Source organism: Sphaeramia orbicularis, chromosome 8, assembly GCF_902148855.1.
Source record: "Sphaeramia orbicularis chromosome 8, fSphaOr1.1, whole genome shotgun sequence".
Taxonomy (NCBI): Eukaryota; Metazoa; Chordata; class Actinopteri; order Kurtiformes; family Apogonidae; genus Sphaeramia; species Sphaeramia orbicularis.
In genome coordinates this window covers 7,068,840-7,083,638 of record NC_043964.1, presented here as the reverse complement: position 1 = coordinate 7,083,638, position 14,799 = coordinate 7,068,840, and the positions used below count along the sequence as shown (strand labels likewise).

Below are 14,799 nucleotides of genomic sequence, written 5' to 3'. Positions count from 1 at the left end.
TTTTCTTCTTCTGTGGTTTATGGTTTGTCGTCGATCGTTCATTGAGTCACTTCGTTTTAATGGTTGAACGTTAAATGATGCGTTCAAGTGAGCGTTTGTGAGTCTGATAATCCAGTTTCCAGATGTGATTCCTGCTGTTGGACACATGGTGGCGCTACACACTAGTTAAAAACAACATGATGGACGATTGAATTTTTACATCAGGGCTGATGAAGAGAGGTTTAACATTCAATAATAATAATAATAATAATAATAATAATAATAATAATAATAATAATGATGATGGTGATTATTCCCTTTTTTTTAAAGGATTGCTTGTAAATGAAAATATTTTCATGTAATTTTCCTTTATTTTACAGGAAGAGGGAAAAACTGAGCTGAAATCTTATATCTTATTAGAATCATCTGTTTTAATGCATTTGAGATGAATCGTTCCTAAGTCAATAATAAATATGAGATGTAAACTGTGGATGAGGATGTTTCAGTAGATTCAGATGGTTTGATATATACATGTTTCAGTGTTTGAACTAGAAGCTTCAGTTCAGTTTCCTTAAGCAGATGAAAGAGTGTTTCCTCTGGAGGTAACAGGGCCGTGCTGCCTTCAGGTTCCACCACAATCATACATTATAGATAGGAGTCCTCTGACAGGTGTTCAATTATTCACACTATGGATGGGGGAGGACGGGGGAGGATGGGGGAGGATGGGGGAGGACGGAGGGGGACGGAGGATGGAGGGGGACGGGGGACAGAGGATGGAGGGGGACGGAGGGGGACGGAGGGGGCTGTAGATGGGGTCATGGACTGGGGCTGTGGACACCAGATGAGTCCAGTCTCCATCCCATCTGTCAGATCAGGATGAAGATAAATATCTGGTCACAACTGTTGGACACATGCACACATGGACAAACATTAACAGTGGACGTGTTTAATATGAATGAATAAAATAAACGTTATGAAGTAGAATCATAGTATCTATGTCAGTATTTGTCATTATATTGACCTGTGTACTATGTGTACTATTACATACTACATAACAGTATGTGTACCATTGTATGTGTACTATTATAAGTGTACTATTACATGCTGTGTACAATTATATGTGTACTATCACATACTACATAACAGTGTGTGTATTATTATATGCGTACTATTATATGTGTATTATTATATGTGTACTATTGCACATGTACAATTATATGTGTACTATTGTATGTGTACTATTATATGTGTACTATTGTAAGTGTACTATTATATGTGTACTATTGATTTGTGTACTGTTGTATGTGTATTATTACATGCTGTGTATTATTATTATACATGCACTACTATTCATGTACTATTGTGTACTATTACGTACTACATAACAGTGTGCGCGTGTTTTATTCACATGAAGGAGAACCAGCCAATCAGCTCTATGACTTCCCCCGACTCCGCCCCCTCGCGGTGTCCTGTAGAACTAAATCAAACGCACTCGTGGGTTTAAACAATTTTTTTTCTCCCCGATAGCCAATCAGCGTGTTCGTAGTAGAGTCTCGCTCCGGCTCTGTCCAATCAGAGGCCGTTCTGTCTTTGTTGTTGGTGACGATCACATGAAAATATTGTTGTTGCTGCTGAGCTGCGGAGACACGGACGGACGGACGGACGGACGGAGGAGCGACCGGGGACAGGACCAGTCCGGTAGTTCGGGTTCAGAGGAGTCCCATCCAGCGGCGGGTTGAGGTTTCGTCCGGTTGTCGGTGTGTTGGGTCTGACCGCGGCCATGTCGGTGAATATGGACGAACTCCGGCACCAAGTCATGATCAACCAGTTTGTTTTGACGGCGGGCTGCGCCGCGGACCAGGCGAAGCAGCTCCTCCAGGCGGCCCACTGGCAGTTCGAGGTTAGTCCGACCGAAGCACACCCCCAACAGGCGCCCGACCCGGTACACCCGTACCCCCTCCGTGTCGGTGGGGCACCTGTGGGGTCCCCGGTGTCCTCGTGTCCGTCGTAGAGGTCCGCGCCCCGGGTTTGCACCACGCGCTCCTCGGCTAACAGTTAGCTTAGCATGAGGACGTGGTGTGTTTTGTTTACATCAGGAATCCACGGTGTCATGGCGGAGCTAACAAGAGGCTACTAGCACGGGTTGGACCTGGTCCGCACGGCTCCAGGACCAGGACCCGGTTTATGTAGACCAGGGGTTTTAGTTCAGGTTCCACATTCAGGACAATTTAACCTGAAATGGGCCAGAACAGTGAAACAAAAACAGAATAACTTAGGAATAATGACAACTTCAGTTATTCCTCTTTGTTGTAGTGCAGAAAAACAAAACAAGAAACCCACTAAATTATGAAAATATTTAAATTTACTAACTATCCAAACATAAAAGATGTAAATAACCTGAAAAAAACTGAAATTTCTTAAGAAAATTCAGTGCAGTTTTAACAATATTATGGCTCAACTGATCATTTCTACATTTGCATTATGGATCAGAAATAAAAAGGCACCAAACATTTAAAAACGGGCAGAATATTGGTAAAATTACACTTAGTTTTCTTAAGACATTTCAAGTTAGTTACATTGTATTGTTAAAGGATGATTTGTTCATGGAAATATTTTCATGATTTAATGTTATTTTTTGCACTAAAACAGAAAAAATTATTTATAAGCATAACGTAATATTATTTTCCACATCAAACCAAGAAAATTATACATGTAATAATACACAGGTAATATAGGATATATGCAGACATTAGAATGGAAAGCAGATGAAAGTGTTTATTTATTAGGGATAGATGAACAAAAAATGGATGCAAAAAAACAACAAACCCACGAAATTATGAAAATATTTGCTTTTACAAACTATCCAAATAAAAAAGATGTGAATAACCTGAAAAAACTGAAATTTCTTAAGAAAATTCAGTGCAATTTTAACAATATTGTGCCTCAGCTTATAATTTCTACATGTTCACTATGGATCAGAAATACAAAGGCACCAAACATTAGTAACAGGCAGAATATTGGTAAAATTACACTTATTTTTCTTGAGACATTTCAGGTTATTCACATTTGCACTAAAACGAGGAGAAAATTTTCCTTATAAGCATAACATAATATTATTTTCCACATTAACCGTGAAGAAATTTATACATATAATAATAATTATATACAGGTAATATAGGATATATATTGACATTAGAATGGAAAGTAGATGAAAGTGTGTATTTATGGGAGCAGATGAACATTACAGCAGAATACTGTCTAAACAACAGAAAGTGTCATTTATTTTAACATATAAACCACTCGTTTGTTTGTTTTACCTGCATCCTGTAGATGTTCCAGTGTTTCAGCATCACAACCACAAAAACACAACAAAAGTGATTGTAGGGCAAAATATGAGTGAGTTCAGAGATGAAAATAATGAAAAAGTGACAGTTAGAAAGGCCATTTCCACTAAAATACTGATTACATTCATTCATGTTTGTGTGATGATGTCATGACCTTCAGGATGACGTTGTGTAAACACTTGGAAAACGCAGGACAATCACGATTTGTGCAGAAAAACAGACATGATGACGTAAAGCACCCGTTGTGAACTGACAGATGGATGAACGGAGCTGATCCCAGGTCTGTCGGTTCTGTTTAGTCTGATTAACGTGAACATTATCCTTCCAGCTGTTCGACGTCAGTACATTTACACCTGTCACCCTCTTCATTAGACACATCCAGGATCCCTGTGAAATCTGACGATCAGAGGGGGTAGATACGATGCACATTAAACTGATGTAGGAAGGAAGTAAATACAAACACTTCTACATAAACTCATGTTAGTTCAGGTTCCACATACAGACCAATAGGATCTAAAATAAAATAATAACAGTGAGAAAAGTAAAATTACATGTTGAAAAGTTTACATTGACAACACTGTGAACAACATGAAATTTCAAAAGAAAAATCAGTAGAATTTGACCAATATGTAGCCTCAGTTCATCGTTTCCACATGGTCATTATAACGTACCGATCACAGTGGATCTACAAATACATAAAACATTTAATAACAGGCAGAATTTTGGTACAAATACACTGATTTATATGAAGACATTTCAGTTTGTTCATATTTATTCAGATTATTCACATTTTTTGTTAAAGGATAGTTTATAAATGTAAATATTTTCATGCAGTTCTACTTCTTTACACTAAAACAAAGAAAAAAAACATTGTATTTGTCATTATTTATAGGTTCTTCTGTTGTTATTTTACTGGTTCTGATCCACTTTAGATCATTTTGGTCTGAACTATAATGATAGCTAATATGTTCAGTTTCAGTTTTGTATTTCACACATTCATCCCATGGGTTGGATCGGACTCTTTGGGCCAGTTTTCACCCACAGGCCATACATTTGACACCCCTGTTCCTGTTTTTTTGTTTTCATTTTCCCACAAATATCTGTACTGTCTAATAAACTTCAAACATAATAGACGTAACAAGAAGAAAATGATGAAGATGAAAAGAAAACCAGACCTAAGTGGCATAACCCCACCCCCACCGTGAACTGTTCAACCTCCTGTTAGAGACATTAATCGGGTCCGTCCAACCTGAAGGACAGCCCCCGTGCTGGGACCACTCCCCCTCCGCCTGCTTTAATGGGCCAGTCCAGGTGGTGCGTTCAGGGTCTGGTTCATGTGGTTCATAGACATCCTCACAGAAACACAAAACCATCATGTTTTCTTCACAGGTGAATTCCAGTTTGACTGATGCTGCCTTCAGGTGCTGTCAGAAAGATGATCGTTTCCACCAGTGCGTTGTGTTCAAGTGCTTTTGTTATCGAGGTGTAATGAAAAATGGCTGAATCACAATTTATGGTGACCTGATACTTACCTGGTAAAACAGTTTTGGACGTGTTAATTCATCTGATCAGGATTTTTATTTGTTATAAATGTGTAAAATCATCAGCACAGCGTTAATAAAACCGTTGTTTATCTTTGGCCATGAACCCTCCCCTTTCTTTCTGCCATGTTGAAAAGGTCAAAGGTTATTTTCGTCTCGTGGATCAACATTTTTTTCTCACTTCTCCAGTGGAAACTACGATGTGAGGGGGCGTTCATGTACAATTTTTGAGTTTGTAACTAGTATTTACTGTAATTTTCAGAGCACCTGAAGGCATCATAAGTCTGTTTGTCAGGTTCTAATATGAACCCATTTCCTATCTGTCTGAACCAGGTTAAACCCTGTTAATGTGTAAACGAAGGCCTTTTCATTGAGTTTTATGTTTGTAGCTTCAGCCCACACACACACACACAGATACACACTGGGCCGGCTGTAGTTCAAACAGCTAAAACAGCCCGTTGTTGTTTTGTCCCGGTTCATTCTGTTAAACATGGCGTCGGTGGCTGCGGTTCATTGTGTTCAGGTGACTGTCCTGAAGACGTAAACGCCGCCGTTTGTCTGTACGTGTGTGTTTGAGAAACAGGAAGTGCGAGGCCTCGTGTGTTTGTCTTTACACAAAAGAAGTTGAACACTTTCACGCTTTGTTATGTGTGTCACGTTGTACAGACATTCCTGCACCGCCGCTGCTGTTGTCAAACAACCAGAGGGGGAGGGGCCACGCCGGGCTGTAAAAAGACCCCCTCTGCAACCCCCCCCCCGTTTGACACTTGAAAACAGCCTCATCCTTTTCCCAGCAACAGCGTGAATCAGAGCGCGCTCAGACTGTGAGCTGTCATGGTGGAGGTCGACCTCAGTTCACAACAAAACAAGGAGACGCCTCACTTCCTCTTCTGCCCTGGGGGTGGGGGGTAAGGGGGGTGTTTATACGATCCTGGACACCGTTGAGTGTTGAGTCTACAGACGAGTTACTCAGAATCAGAAAACTGTTAATCTGGAGGGAAATTATTGTGTGTTACAGTTGCTCTGTTCAAGTATAAGAAAAGTAACAGAAAAGAAACTATTGATAAAACTATAAATACACATATTAAACACAGAACAACAATTTATACAAGACAAACATTGTCAGTGTGATATAGAAATTTAGATAAATAAGGTAATGTACTCATTTAAAACTTCAACACTAAAGGTCGTGTCTTCACAGCCCTGGAGGATGGAAGTATTTAATAAAGACGGAAGGAAAAAGATTAAACAGATGACAAATGAATATATGAACGAAGAAAAGACAGACTAAAACACAAACAGACTAAAGCAAATGTTCAACAGTTTCAATAAAGTACATGAACAAAGTAAAGACACAGGGATGTACTACAGTTTGATGCTGTCTGTAGCCGTCCAGGTGGTTCATGTGTTCCACATGGTCCAGGTGGTCTATGTGGTTCAGGTGGTCTATATGGTGCAGGGGGTGTATGTGATGCAGGTGGTCTATGTGGTTCAGGTGGTTCATGTGTTCCAGGTGGTCTGTGTGGTCCACATAGTCCAGGTGGTGTATATGGTGCAGGTGGTCAACGTGGTTCATGTGTTCCACGTGGTCCAGGTGGTTTATGTGGTCCATATAGTCGAGGTCATCTATGTGGTCCATATAGTCCAGGTGGTCTATGTGATCCATATGGTCTATGTGGTCCAGGTGGTCTATGTGTATGTGTTTTATAGAGTTTTTAACCTGCAAAAGACATCTCTAATGTCAACGGGACGTCCTGGTTAAATGAAGGTAAATAAATACATAAATGTGGTCCACGTGGTCCAGGTCTCTGCAGGTTTTAGTCTAATTCTGGGCTATAAAGGGTTAGTTGACCACATGGAGATAATGGATTTAACCCTCAGGTCATGTGACCAACTGTGTTAACTGACCTGGTATCTGCCAGTGGGGGAGGGGCAGGGCCAGGACTAATGCATTTTCAGCCCAGATCAGATGAAACAGTTTGGGGTTTCAAACAGTTAAACCATACATTCAGGTTCTTTTGTCATATTTGATTCTTTAATGAATCCGTTCAGTGTTTGACCTCAGTCCTACATGTTTAGTCTTTTTATTGAATTGAAGTTTTGCTGGTTTTCTTTCTGCAGACTGCGCTCAGCTCCTTCTTCCAGGAGGCCAACATCCCCAGTCACCACCACCACCAGATGGTAAGTCCGTTCACACCCCCTCACACGTCATTATGTGGTTTATCTGGACTCACCTGGGTCCCAAAGACCCAGATCCAGATCCAGTTTGGGATGACGTGTTCTGATGATCTGGACATTAACAGGTCAACAAACAGAAACGCTCTGGACATGTTCTGAATTTAATGTAATAACAGGGTACAGCGGGGTCTGAAAAAATCTGGAATTTACAAATCTGCAAGTATTAGTTTTATTATAAGTATTAGTGTGGATGTAAACAGGGTCAGTGTGCATCTGTAGACCTACATCTGAAAATACATTAACGGAAACAGATAAATGATGGGGCCCAAGACAGACCCTTGAGGGACCCCATTATCAATTTAATGAAACATAGATTTATGAGCAATAATAATCTGATAACTCCACAGGGTCAGAGTCATCAGTGTACATTTGTAGACCAGGGTTCCAGCTGGGTCTTAAAAAGTCTTAAAAGTCTTGAATTTACAAATCTGCATTTAATTAATACCTTTAAAAAGTCTTTAAAATGTATTAAATCTGATCTGGTCGGTCTTCAGTTTGGTTTTCATAAACTCTGTATTGTGTTTAAATGTGTCTGTTAAACGTCTAAGCTGCAAGTAAAGTAACATTAGTCGACTCGGTTCCACTCATTCCACCCCAACAATTTATTTTAAAATTAGGAACCAATTATCGGTAACTTTGCCCCCGATGAGAAATGACTCAGAACATTTAGTCCAACACACGTGCAGCCGTTAGTCACATGCACGTCACCCAAGAACACTGACTTTGGGAACTTTAATGGACGGCTTGCAAGTGAATAAAGTAACAATGAGGAAGTGTAAATTTATTAAAGCCTGATTGGAGGAAAGATCATTCTTCATCTGGTTGACACGAGTTTTTCTAAATTCTAGAAGTCACGAATTTTTGCCAGTATGGCTGCGAAATGGATATTAAATTCTGTTGTATGTAGTCTTAAAAATACAGACGAGGATTAGGGCCACTGGGGAAAAAAATTAAGGTCTGATATTTACATATATATATATATATATATATATATATATATACATGTGTGTGTGTGTGTGTATATATATATATATATATATATGTGTGTGTGTGTATATATATATGTATATATATATATATATATATGTATTTATTTATTTATGTATTTATTTATTTATCTATCATCATTCTGCGAAAAAGTCAGATTTCTGAGATTAAAGTCAGAATTCTGAGAAGAAAAGTCAAAATTCTGAGGAAAAAAGTCAGAATTTTGAGTGGGGAAAAAAGCCAAAATTGTGAGATTAAAGTCAGAATTCTGAGAAAAAGTCAGAATTTTGAGATTAAAGTCCGAATTCTGGGAAAAAAGTCAGAATTCTGAGGAAAAAAGTCAGAATCCTGAGAAAAAAGTCAAAATTCAAATTTCCTTTCTCGAAATTCTGACCTCAATGTCAGAATTTTGACTAAGTTCAGAATTCTGACTTTTTTTTCTAGGAATTCTGACTTTAATCCCAGAACAATAATAATTAAAAAAAAAAAAAAAATTAGAATTCTTAGAAAAAAAGTCAGAATTCCGAGATTAAAGTCAGAATTCTGACTTTTTTCTCAGAATAATAATAAAAAATATATATTAGACCTTTTTTTTCCCCAGTGGCCCTAATCCTCTTCTGTATAAAAAGGTCCTAAAAAGACTTAAATTAAACCTGTAAGAATCCTGAAAAATGTAAGCATATGAATGATGGGGCCTAAAACAGTGCCCTGAGGGATCCCTTTATCAGTTTAATGGAACAGATTTATGATCAGTAATAATCTGATAAATCCACAGATCAGATACTGATCAGAGTTTCATTGTGAATGTAAACAGGGTCAGTGTTTCTAAATGATCAAACCGGCTCTTTTACATTAGACCAGTGTCACTGTGTCTTTGTTCCTAAATTCCGTCTGTTGAACTGTTTTGAAGTCGGTCATTATTCATTTATAGAAGGATGTGAATAAAACATGAGTGAAACCACGACGTCTTCACTGAGTTTAGACCCAAACAGATGAACATGAGTGGAAGTGGGTGAGTCCACACACAGCTGTGAAATGAAGCCCACAGCTATAGGAGTTCACTGTGGTGCCGTGGGTTCGTTTGGACGTCAAACCACATCAGGAGTTTTTTTTTTTTCATGCCGGTGCCGCCGCGACTCAAACATCAGGGTGTGTAACGTTATCAGTGTGTAACACGAAGCTGCATCCTTTTAGTGTTGGGTGTCGTCAGCGCTGCTTATGCAACCATCTTCCTGTACTCGACTGTGTGTGTGTGTGTGTGGGTGTGTGTCTGTGTGTGCGTTTTTTTGTGTGTGTTTGTGTGTCTGTCTTTGTATGTGCTTGTGCGTCTGTGTGTTTGTGTGTATGTCTGTCTGTGTGTACGTCTGTGCTTGTGTGTCTGTGTCTCTTTGTGCGTCTGTGTGTGTCTGTGTATGCGTCTGTGTTTGTGTATCTGTATCTCTTTGTGTTTGTGTGTCTGTGTTTTTGTGTCTGTATGTGCGTCTGTTTGTGTGTCTGTGTCTCTTTTTGTATGTGTGTCTGTGTCTATGTGTTTGTGTGTGTCTGTGTGTACGTCTGTGTTTGTGTGTCTGTGTCTCTTTGTGCATCTATGTGAGTGTTTGTGTCTGTGTGTTTTAGTGTGTGTGTGTGTGTGTGTGTGTGTGTGTGTGTCTGTGTGCGTCTGCCCCCACTAACCCACCCCAGTGCATGCTGGGATTGTCGTCTCACTGAGCCTTCAGCGGTGTCCAGCCTTTAACATCTGCAGTTGTGTTCTGTCTGTTTTCTATTGCCATATTGTGTTGTTGTTGTTGTTGTTGTTGTTGCCATGGTGATCGTGGGAGGGGCCTGAGGAAGCATGTGAGAGGTTTGTTATTATTTCTGGCTCTGGACGCTTCGTGTTTCTGATGGATTGGCCTCGGGGGAGGGGAGCGTTTCCCGTCCCTGAAGCTCCGACCTGGTCCAGTCCTGGATCAGGTCCAGGTCCAGGAGCTGGTCTGGGTTCAGTCTCTGAGGGTCTGGTTCAGTTTCCTCTGGGGTGTGTTTAAGTGTCATTGTATGTCCTGTCCATATGAGTCACAGGTTTAACAGAAGGAAACAATAGAAGACTGAACAGAGTCAAACTCCACCCACACAGAAAGAACATCAGAATGGTTTTAACTCTGTTCATTTTTATTTGTATTAAAGCAACTGGAGCCATAAACAAAAATACCAAATATTCAATAACTGTCATATTTTTAACCCTTTAAATGACACCTTTGTAATGGAAAAAAAAAAACATATTTTGATGTAAAAAAAAAAATGAGAATAAAAACTAAGCTAAGATGCAACATGACAAAAAAGATACAACAGGACAAAAAAGATGGAAAAAGATGCAATATGATGAAAAAGATGCAACAAGATAAAAAATGCAACAAGATGAAAGACGCAATATGATGAAAAAGATGCAACAAGACAAAAAAGATGCAAGAAGGATGAATTTGATCGGACTTTTCCAACGCACAGTGAGGACCAGTGACTGATGTGGACGTAAACCTTCTGGTGGACGCCGTCCGGTCTTTCATGACGGACTCCTGGACCTGGACCCTGTTTCTGTAAATAGCCCCTGGTCACCCACAGCTGAGACCCCCCTCTGGTCCTGATACCTGATCCTCATGCAGACCCAGGACTCGGACCCTGATGTACCACGTTGATGCTATTTCCACCGGAGGTGGCGCCTCCCATGAGGACTGTCCAAGTGACAATGTGTCGGAGACACTGAGGACACGTGTCCAAGGGTTGACTTCACCCAAACCCGGATCCTGTCTCGTATCAGACTGGTTTCATTATGTAAACCAAAGCAGGACCACGTAGTAATGATCAAATCCCCATTGACCAGTCACATCCTGTTTACATCGAACGTCCACACATTTGATACTTTTAATGTGTTTTAACATTTAACACCAGAAAAAGATACATTCAAAAACACTCATTTTTTTTTTACTCTTGAGGTGGTTTTTGTCAAAGTATTGTAGCAGGAAGTAGAACTTAACAATGACATCACTGGTAAGGAGGGGGAAGGGAAGCTGATAAATGAGACACAACTGAGAGCTGTGTTGGAGGGAAACTCAAACAAAAGAGAGACTGGAAGGAGGTCAGAGAAAAAAGGAGAAGTGAGATTGACAAGGAAAGGAGGGAAGAACAAAAAAAGAAAACCTTAATGTGATTTTAACGGAAGAATCTGGAAATGGACCGATGTGGACCCAGGAGATTTTAAAAAGAGAAGCTGAATCCCTGGAGCAGGCGGACCTGTCCTGCTCGGACTCAGGAGTACTCTCTCTCGGAGGACACCCCCCAACCAGATAAGTCCCTTTTTTCCCCAAACTCTCCTGGCTTCTCCTGTCTGGCCTGAGGAAACCCCCTGTGTTCTCTCTCTCCCCCCTACTCTACACTTATATGCCCCTAACCTCCAACCTGCCCTGAACTGGACCCCCTACATCTTTACCCCTTCTCACACACACACATCCCCCCTGAATTGAACTGAACTGAACTTTATACCTACATGAAAAACCTATTGTGATCAGAAATGGACTACCTAAGTTTAATTTAATGTTTAATTCCTGATTTAAGATGGGGTTTTTTTGCGTTGATGAAGAATAAGAAATGTTTTGATGATTATGCAGATGATTTTGAAATGCTGATCTATCAGAGAGAAAGTTAAGAAACCTTAATTTTATGTGTTAACAGATGTCTTTTGTAACAATGAAGTGAGCAGCTGGGTTTCTTTTTTTTTGTTGTTGTTGTTTCTTTCACCTTTAAGTTTAATATGTAATAAATTTGACAGGAGGAAGGTAATTTAACCCTTCTCCTGTCTGGCGCCCAACAAATTATTTTTTGTTTAGGTTATTGAGACTTCTACGTTACAGTATAAACACAGAGGAAATGAAAACACCTTTGACTAAATTCTGCAGTGAAAGTTAAAGTCATGTGATATGGTGGCCTACTGCGCCACCTGCTGCGCTATAAACTACAAGTCAGTTTATGGAGACGCCTAAGTCACTTTGACGTTGCGAAAAAGACGCAACATGATGAAAAAGACGCAACATGATGAAAAAGACGCAACATGATGAAAAAGACACAAGATGAAAATGACACAATATGATGAAAAAGACACAACATGACGAAAATGACACGATGAAAAAGACAATACTACGAAAAAGATGCAACAAGACACAATATGATGAAAAAGACAATAAGACACAGACCCTCAAAAGATGTATGCTGGTGTAAACATAAGTGTGGAACGCTGACAGTGAGTTCCACCAATCAGCGTTCTTTAGAACACAGCCCCATCCCCAAGAATTCTGGGTAGTCTGTAAAGTCCCGCCCCGTACTTTTATCAGGGAGAGTTCCTGTGGTGGAGAAGGGGCTGATGGGTAATATTTCACTCTGTTCTTCTACTGTTTCCATGGTTACTAACCTCTTTGTTCTCCCGTTGCCTCTTCCAGATGTGCACGCCCAGAAACACCCCGGCCACGCCCCCCAACTTCCCCGACGCCATCACCATGTTCTCCAAGCTGCGGGCATCCGACTGCAGCAGTGGAGGCCCCGCCCAGGCGTCCATGGCGTGTTCCCCGCCGCCCAGCGCGTCAGGATTCGGCTCCTTCTGGGCATCGTCGCCGCCTGGCAGCCACCAGGCGGGGGCGTGGCTTCCCCCAGCGTCGCCCACCGGCGCCCACATGCACCACTACCACCACATCCAGCAGACGCCCATGTGGCCCCCTGGGGCCCCGCCCAGCGGCTCCCAGCAGCCACCCGTGGTCTCGGCGCTCCACGGCCAGAGATGAGGCACGGAGGCGCCGTGCGTGGCCGACTGATGCATCATGGGAGGGTTCTGGGGGGAAGGGGTTTATTAACACAGAGGAAAAGACAAGGACGGTGCTTCCTCTGAACTGAAGACGAGCAGATTCTAGTCGTCATCGGACGCCGAGGAAGAACCATGTGACTAAAAACACTGAGGAGGCGGAGACTCTGAACCCGGATTTGGGAGAAAAACACAGAGACTTTTTTTCATTCTCCGTTTATCGATGCAACCTCGGCCTCAGAGAACGCCAACGTAGGAGGAGCCATGTGACCTGGGTGGAGCTAAAACCAGCAGGACAATGGCCGCCACCGGGTGGACACGCCCACTAAACACCTCTGGAGTGTGATTTCTACGGCGTCGTCATGTTCTGAACAGCGACTGTGTTTGATTGGATTCACTCGATCTGTCGTCTCCTTTAGTGTTTGTTCAATTCATTTAACACTTAAAGGCCCAGTTCACTACATTTATCTTCATTTATTCAAATATTATCCTCTAGATTTTAGATTTTTTTCAGTGTAAATCAGGTATTTTCTATATTTAATTCACTGATCATATAGATATTCTTTAAAACTCTGAGTAAATTAAAAAATTATTACATCAAAATCAGAGAAAAACTGAAGTAAAAGTGTCTTTTTAAGTCCGATCTGTCATTAACTGAACATAAACCCAGTGTGTCCATCCACTGTCATTGATCCAACTCCATGGGTTTTACTGGGGAATCAATGTTGGAGAAGATGACGGTGTTTCCACGGTAACTATGGAGCCTCTGAATGCCCAAATATGGTCATATCTGATGACCATGAAAAGATGAAGAACTGTATTTTAGACCGATTATTGACATGGATTGATAGGATTCGTGGATCAACAGGTGTTAAACAGTTTAGATCAGTAGATGGTTTCGGTTAAAGGTGGACATTTAGGTCTTTAAGGGTTAAAGGTGGACATTTAGGTCTTTAAGGGTTAAAGGTGGACATTTAGGTCTTTAAGGGTTAAAGGTGGATGTTTGGGTCTTTAAGGGTTAAGGGTGGACATTTAGGTTTTTAAGGATTAAAGGTGGACATTTAGGTCTTTAAGGGTTAAAGGTGGACATTTAGGTCTTTAAGGGTTAAAGGTGGATGTTTGGGTCTTTAAGGGTTAAAGGTGGACGTTTGGGTCTTTAAGGATTAAAGGTGGACATTTGGGTCTTTAAGGATTAAAGGCAGACGTTTGGGTCTTTAAGGGTTAAATAGATCTGACGAACAGCTGATTTCACGTTGAATCCAAGTGTCTTATTTGTTTCCAGACTGATGTCATGTATTTTCGGACCTTAATTACCTCATATTTTGCTTGTACTCCATGAAACAGTAGCTGCACAGAATGTGACGACGCCGGCCTCGCGTTCCGTCTGCAGGGACGACTGTAACCGTTGTGTGATTTTTTTTTTTTTTTTCTACTTTGATACTAAACGTTGGAATCAGTTCAGACTTAGAGCTCACGGTTTAATTCAGGAAAACAAACTCAGATGTTTTTTCTAAGGCTGCGTTCACACTGCAGACAAACGTGGCACAAATACCATTTTTTTTTATCTGTTAAAGACATTTTGAACAGCACTAATCTGACCCAGACCACTTTCATATGTGGTCCTAAATTCGACCCAGACCACTTTCATATGTGGTCCTAGATCTGATACAGATCTGATATTTTTCAATGCGACTTCAGTCTGAACATCCAGATCGCATTTATCCGACCTTTATGTCATTGAAATGCGACAAACGTTAGAATTCCGCGCAGAGACCTGATGCCTCTGTATTTCTTTTCATAAAGCCTGCGTGGTCTCGTATTCCATCAGGACCTCTTTAGTGCATGTGGGTCACTTCAGGGTCACATTCAGTTCAGACTCAAAACTGATAGA

The 14,799-nt window shown here is 40.9% G+C and overlaps 1 protein-coding gene across 1 annotated transcript; it reads left to right on the top strand.

Annotated features, from left to right (window-relative positions):
* Positions 1-1,605: 1,605 nt before the first annotated feature.
* ubald2 (UBA-like domain containing 2) lies at positions 1,606-13,492 on the top strand. The gene is made up of 3 exons (XM_030140876.1): positions 1,606-1,879; positions 6,986-7,045; positions 12,553-13,492. Exons 1-3 carry the CDS (start codon positions 1,760-1,762, stop codon positions 12,889-12,891), a joined length of 519 nt encoding a protein of 172 aa, XP_029996736.1. The 5' UTR covers positions 1,606-1,759; the 3' UTR covers positions 12,892-13,492.
* Positions 13,493-14,799: the final 1,307 nt, after the last annotated feature.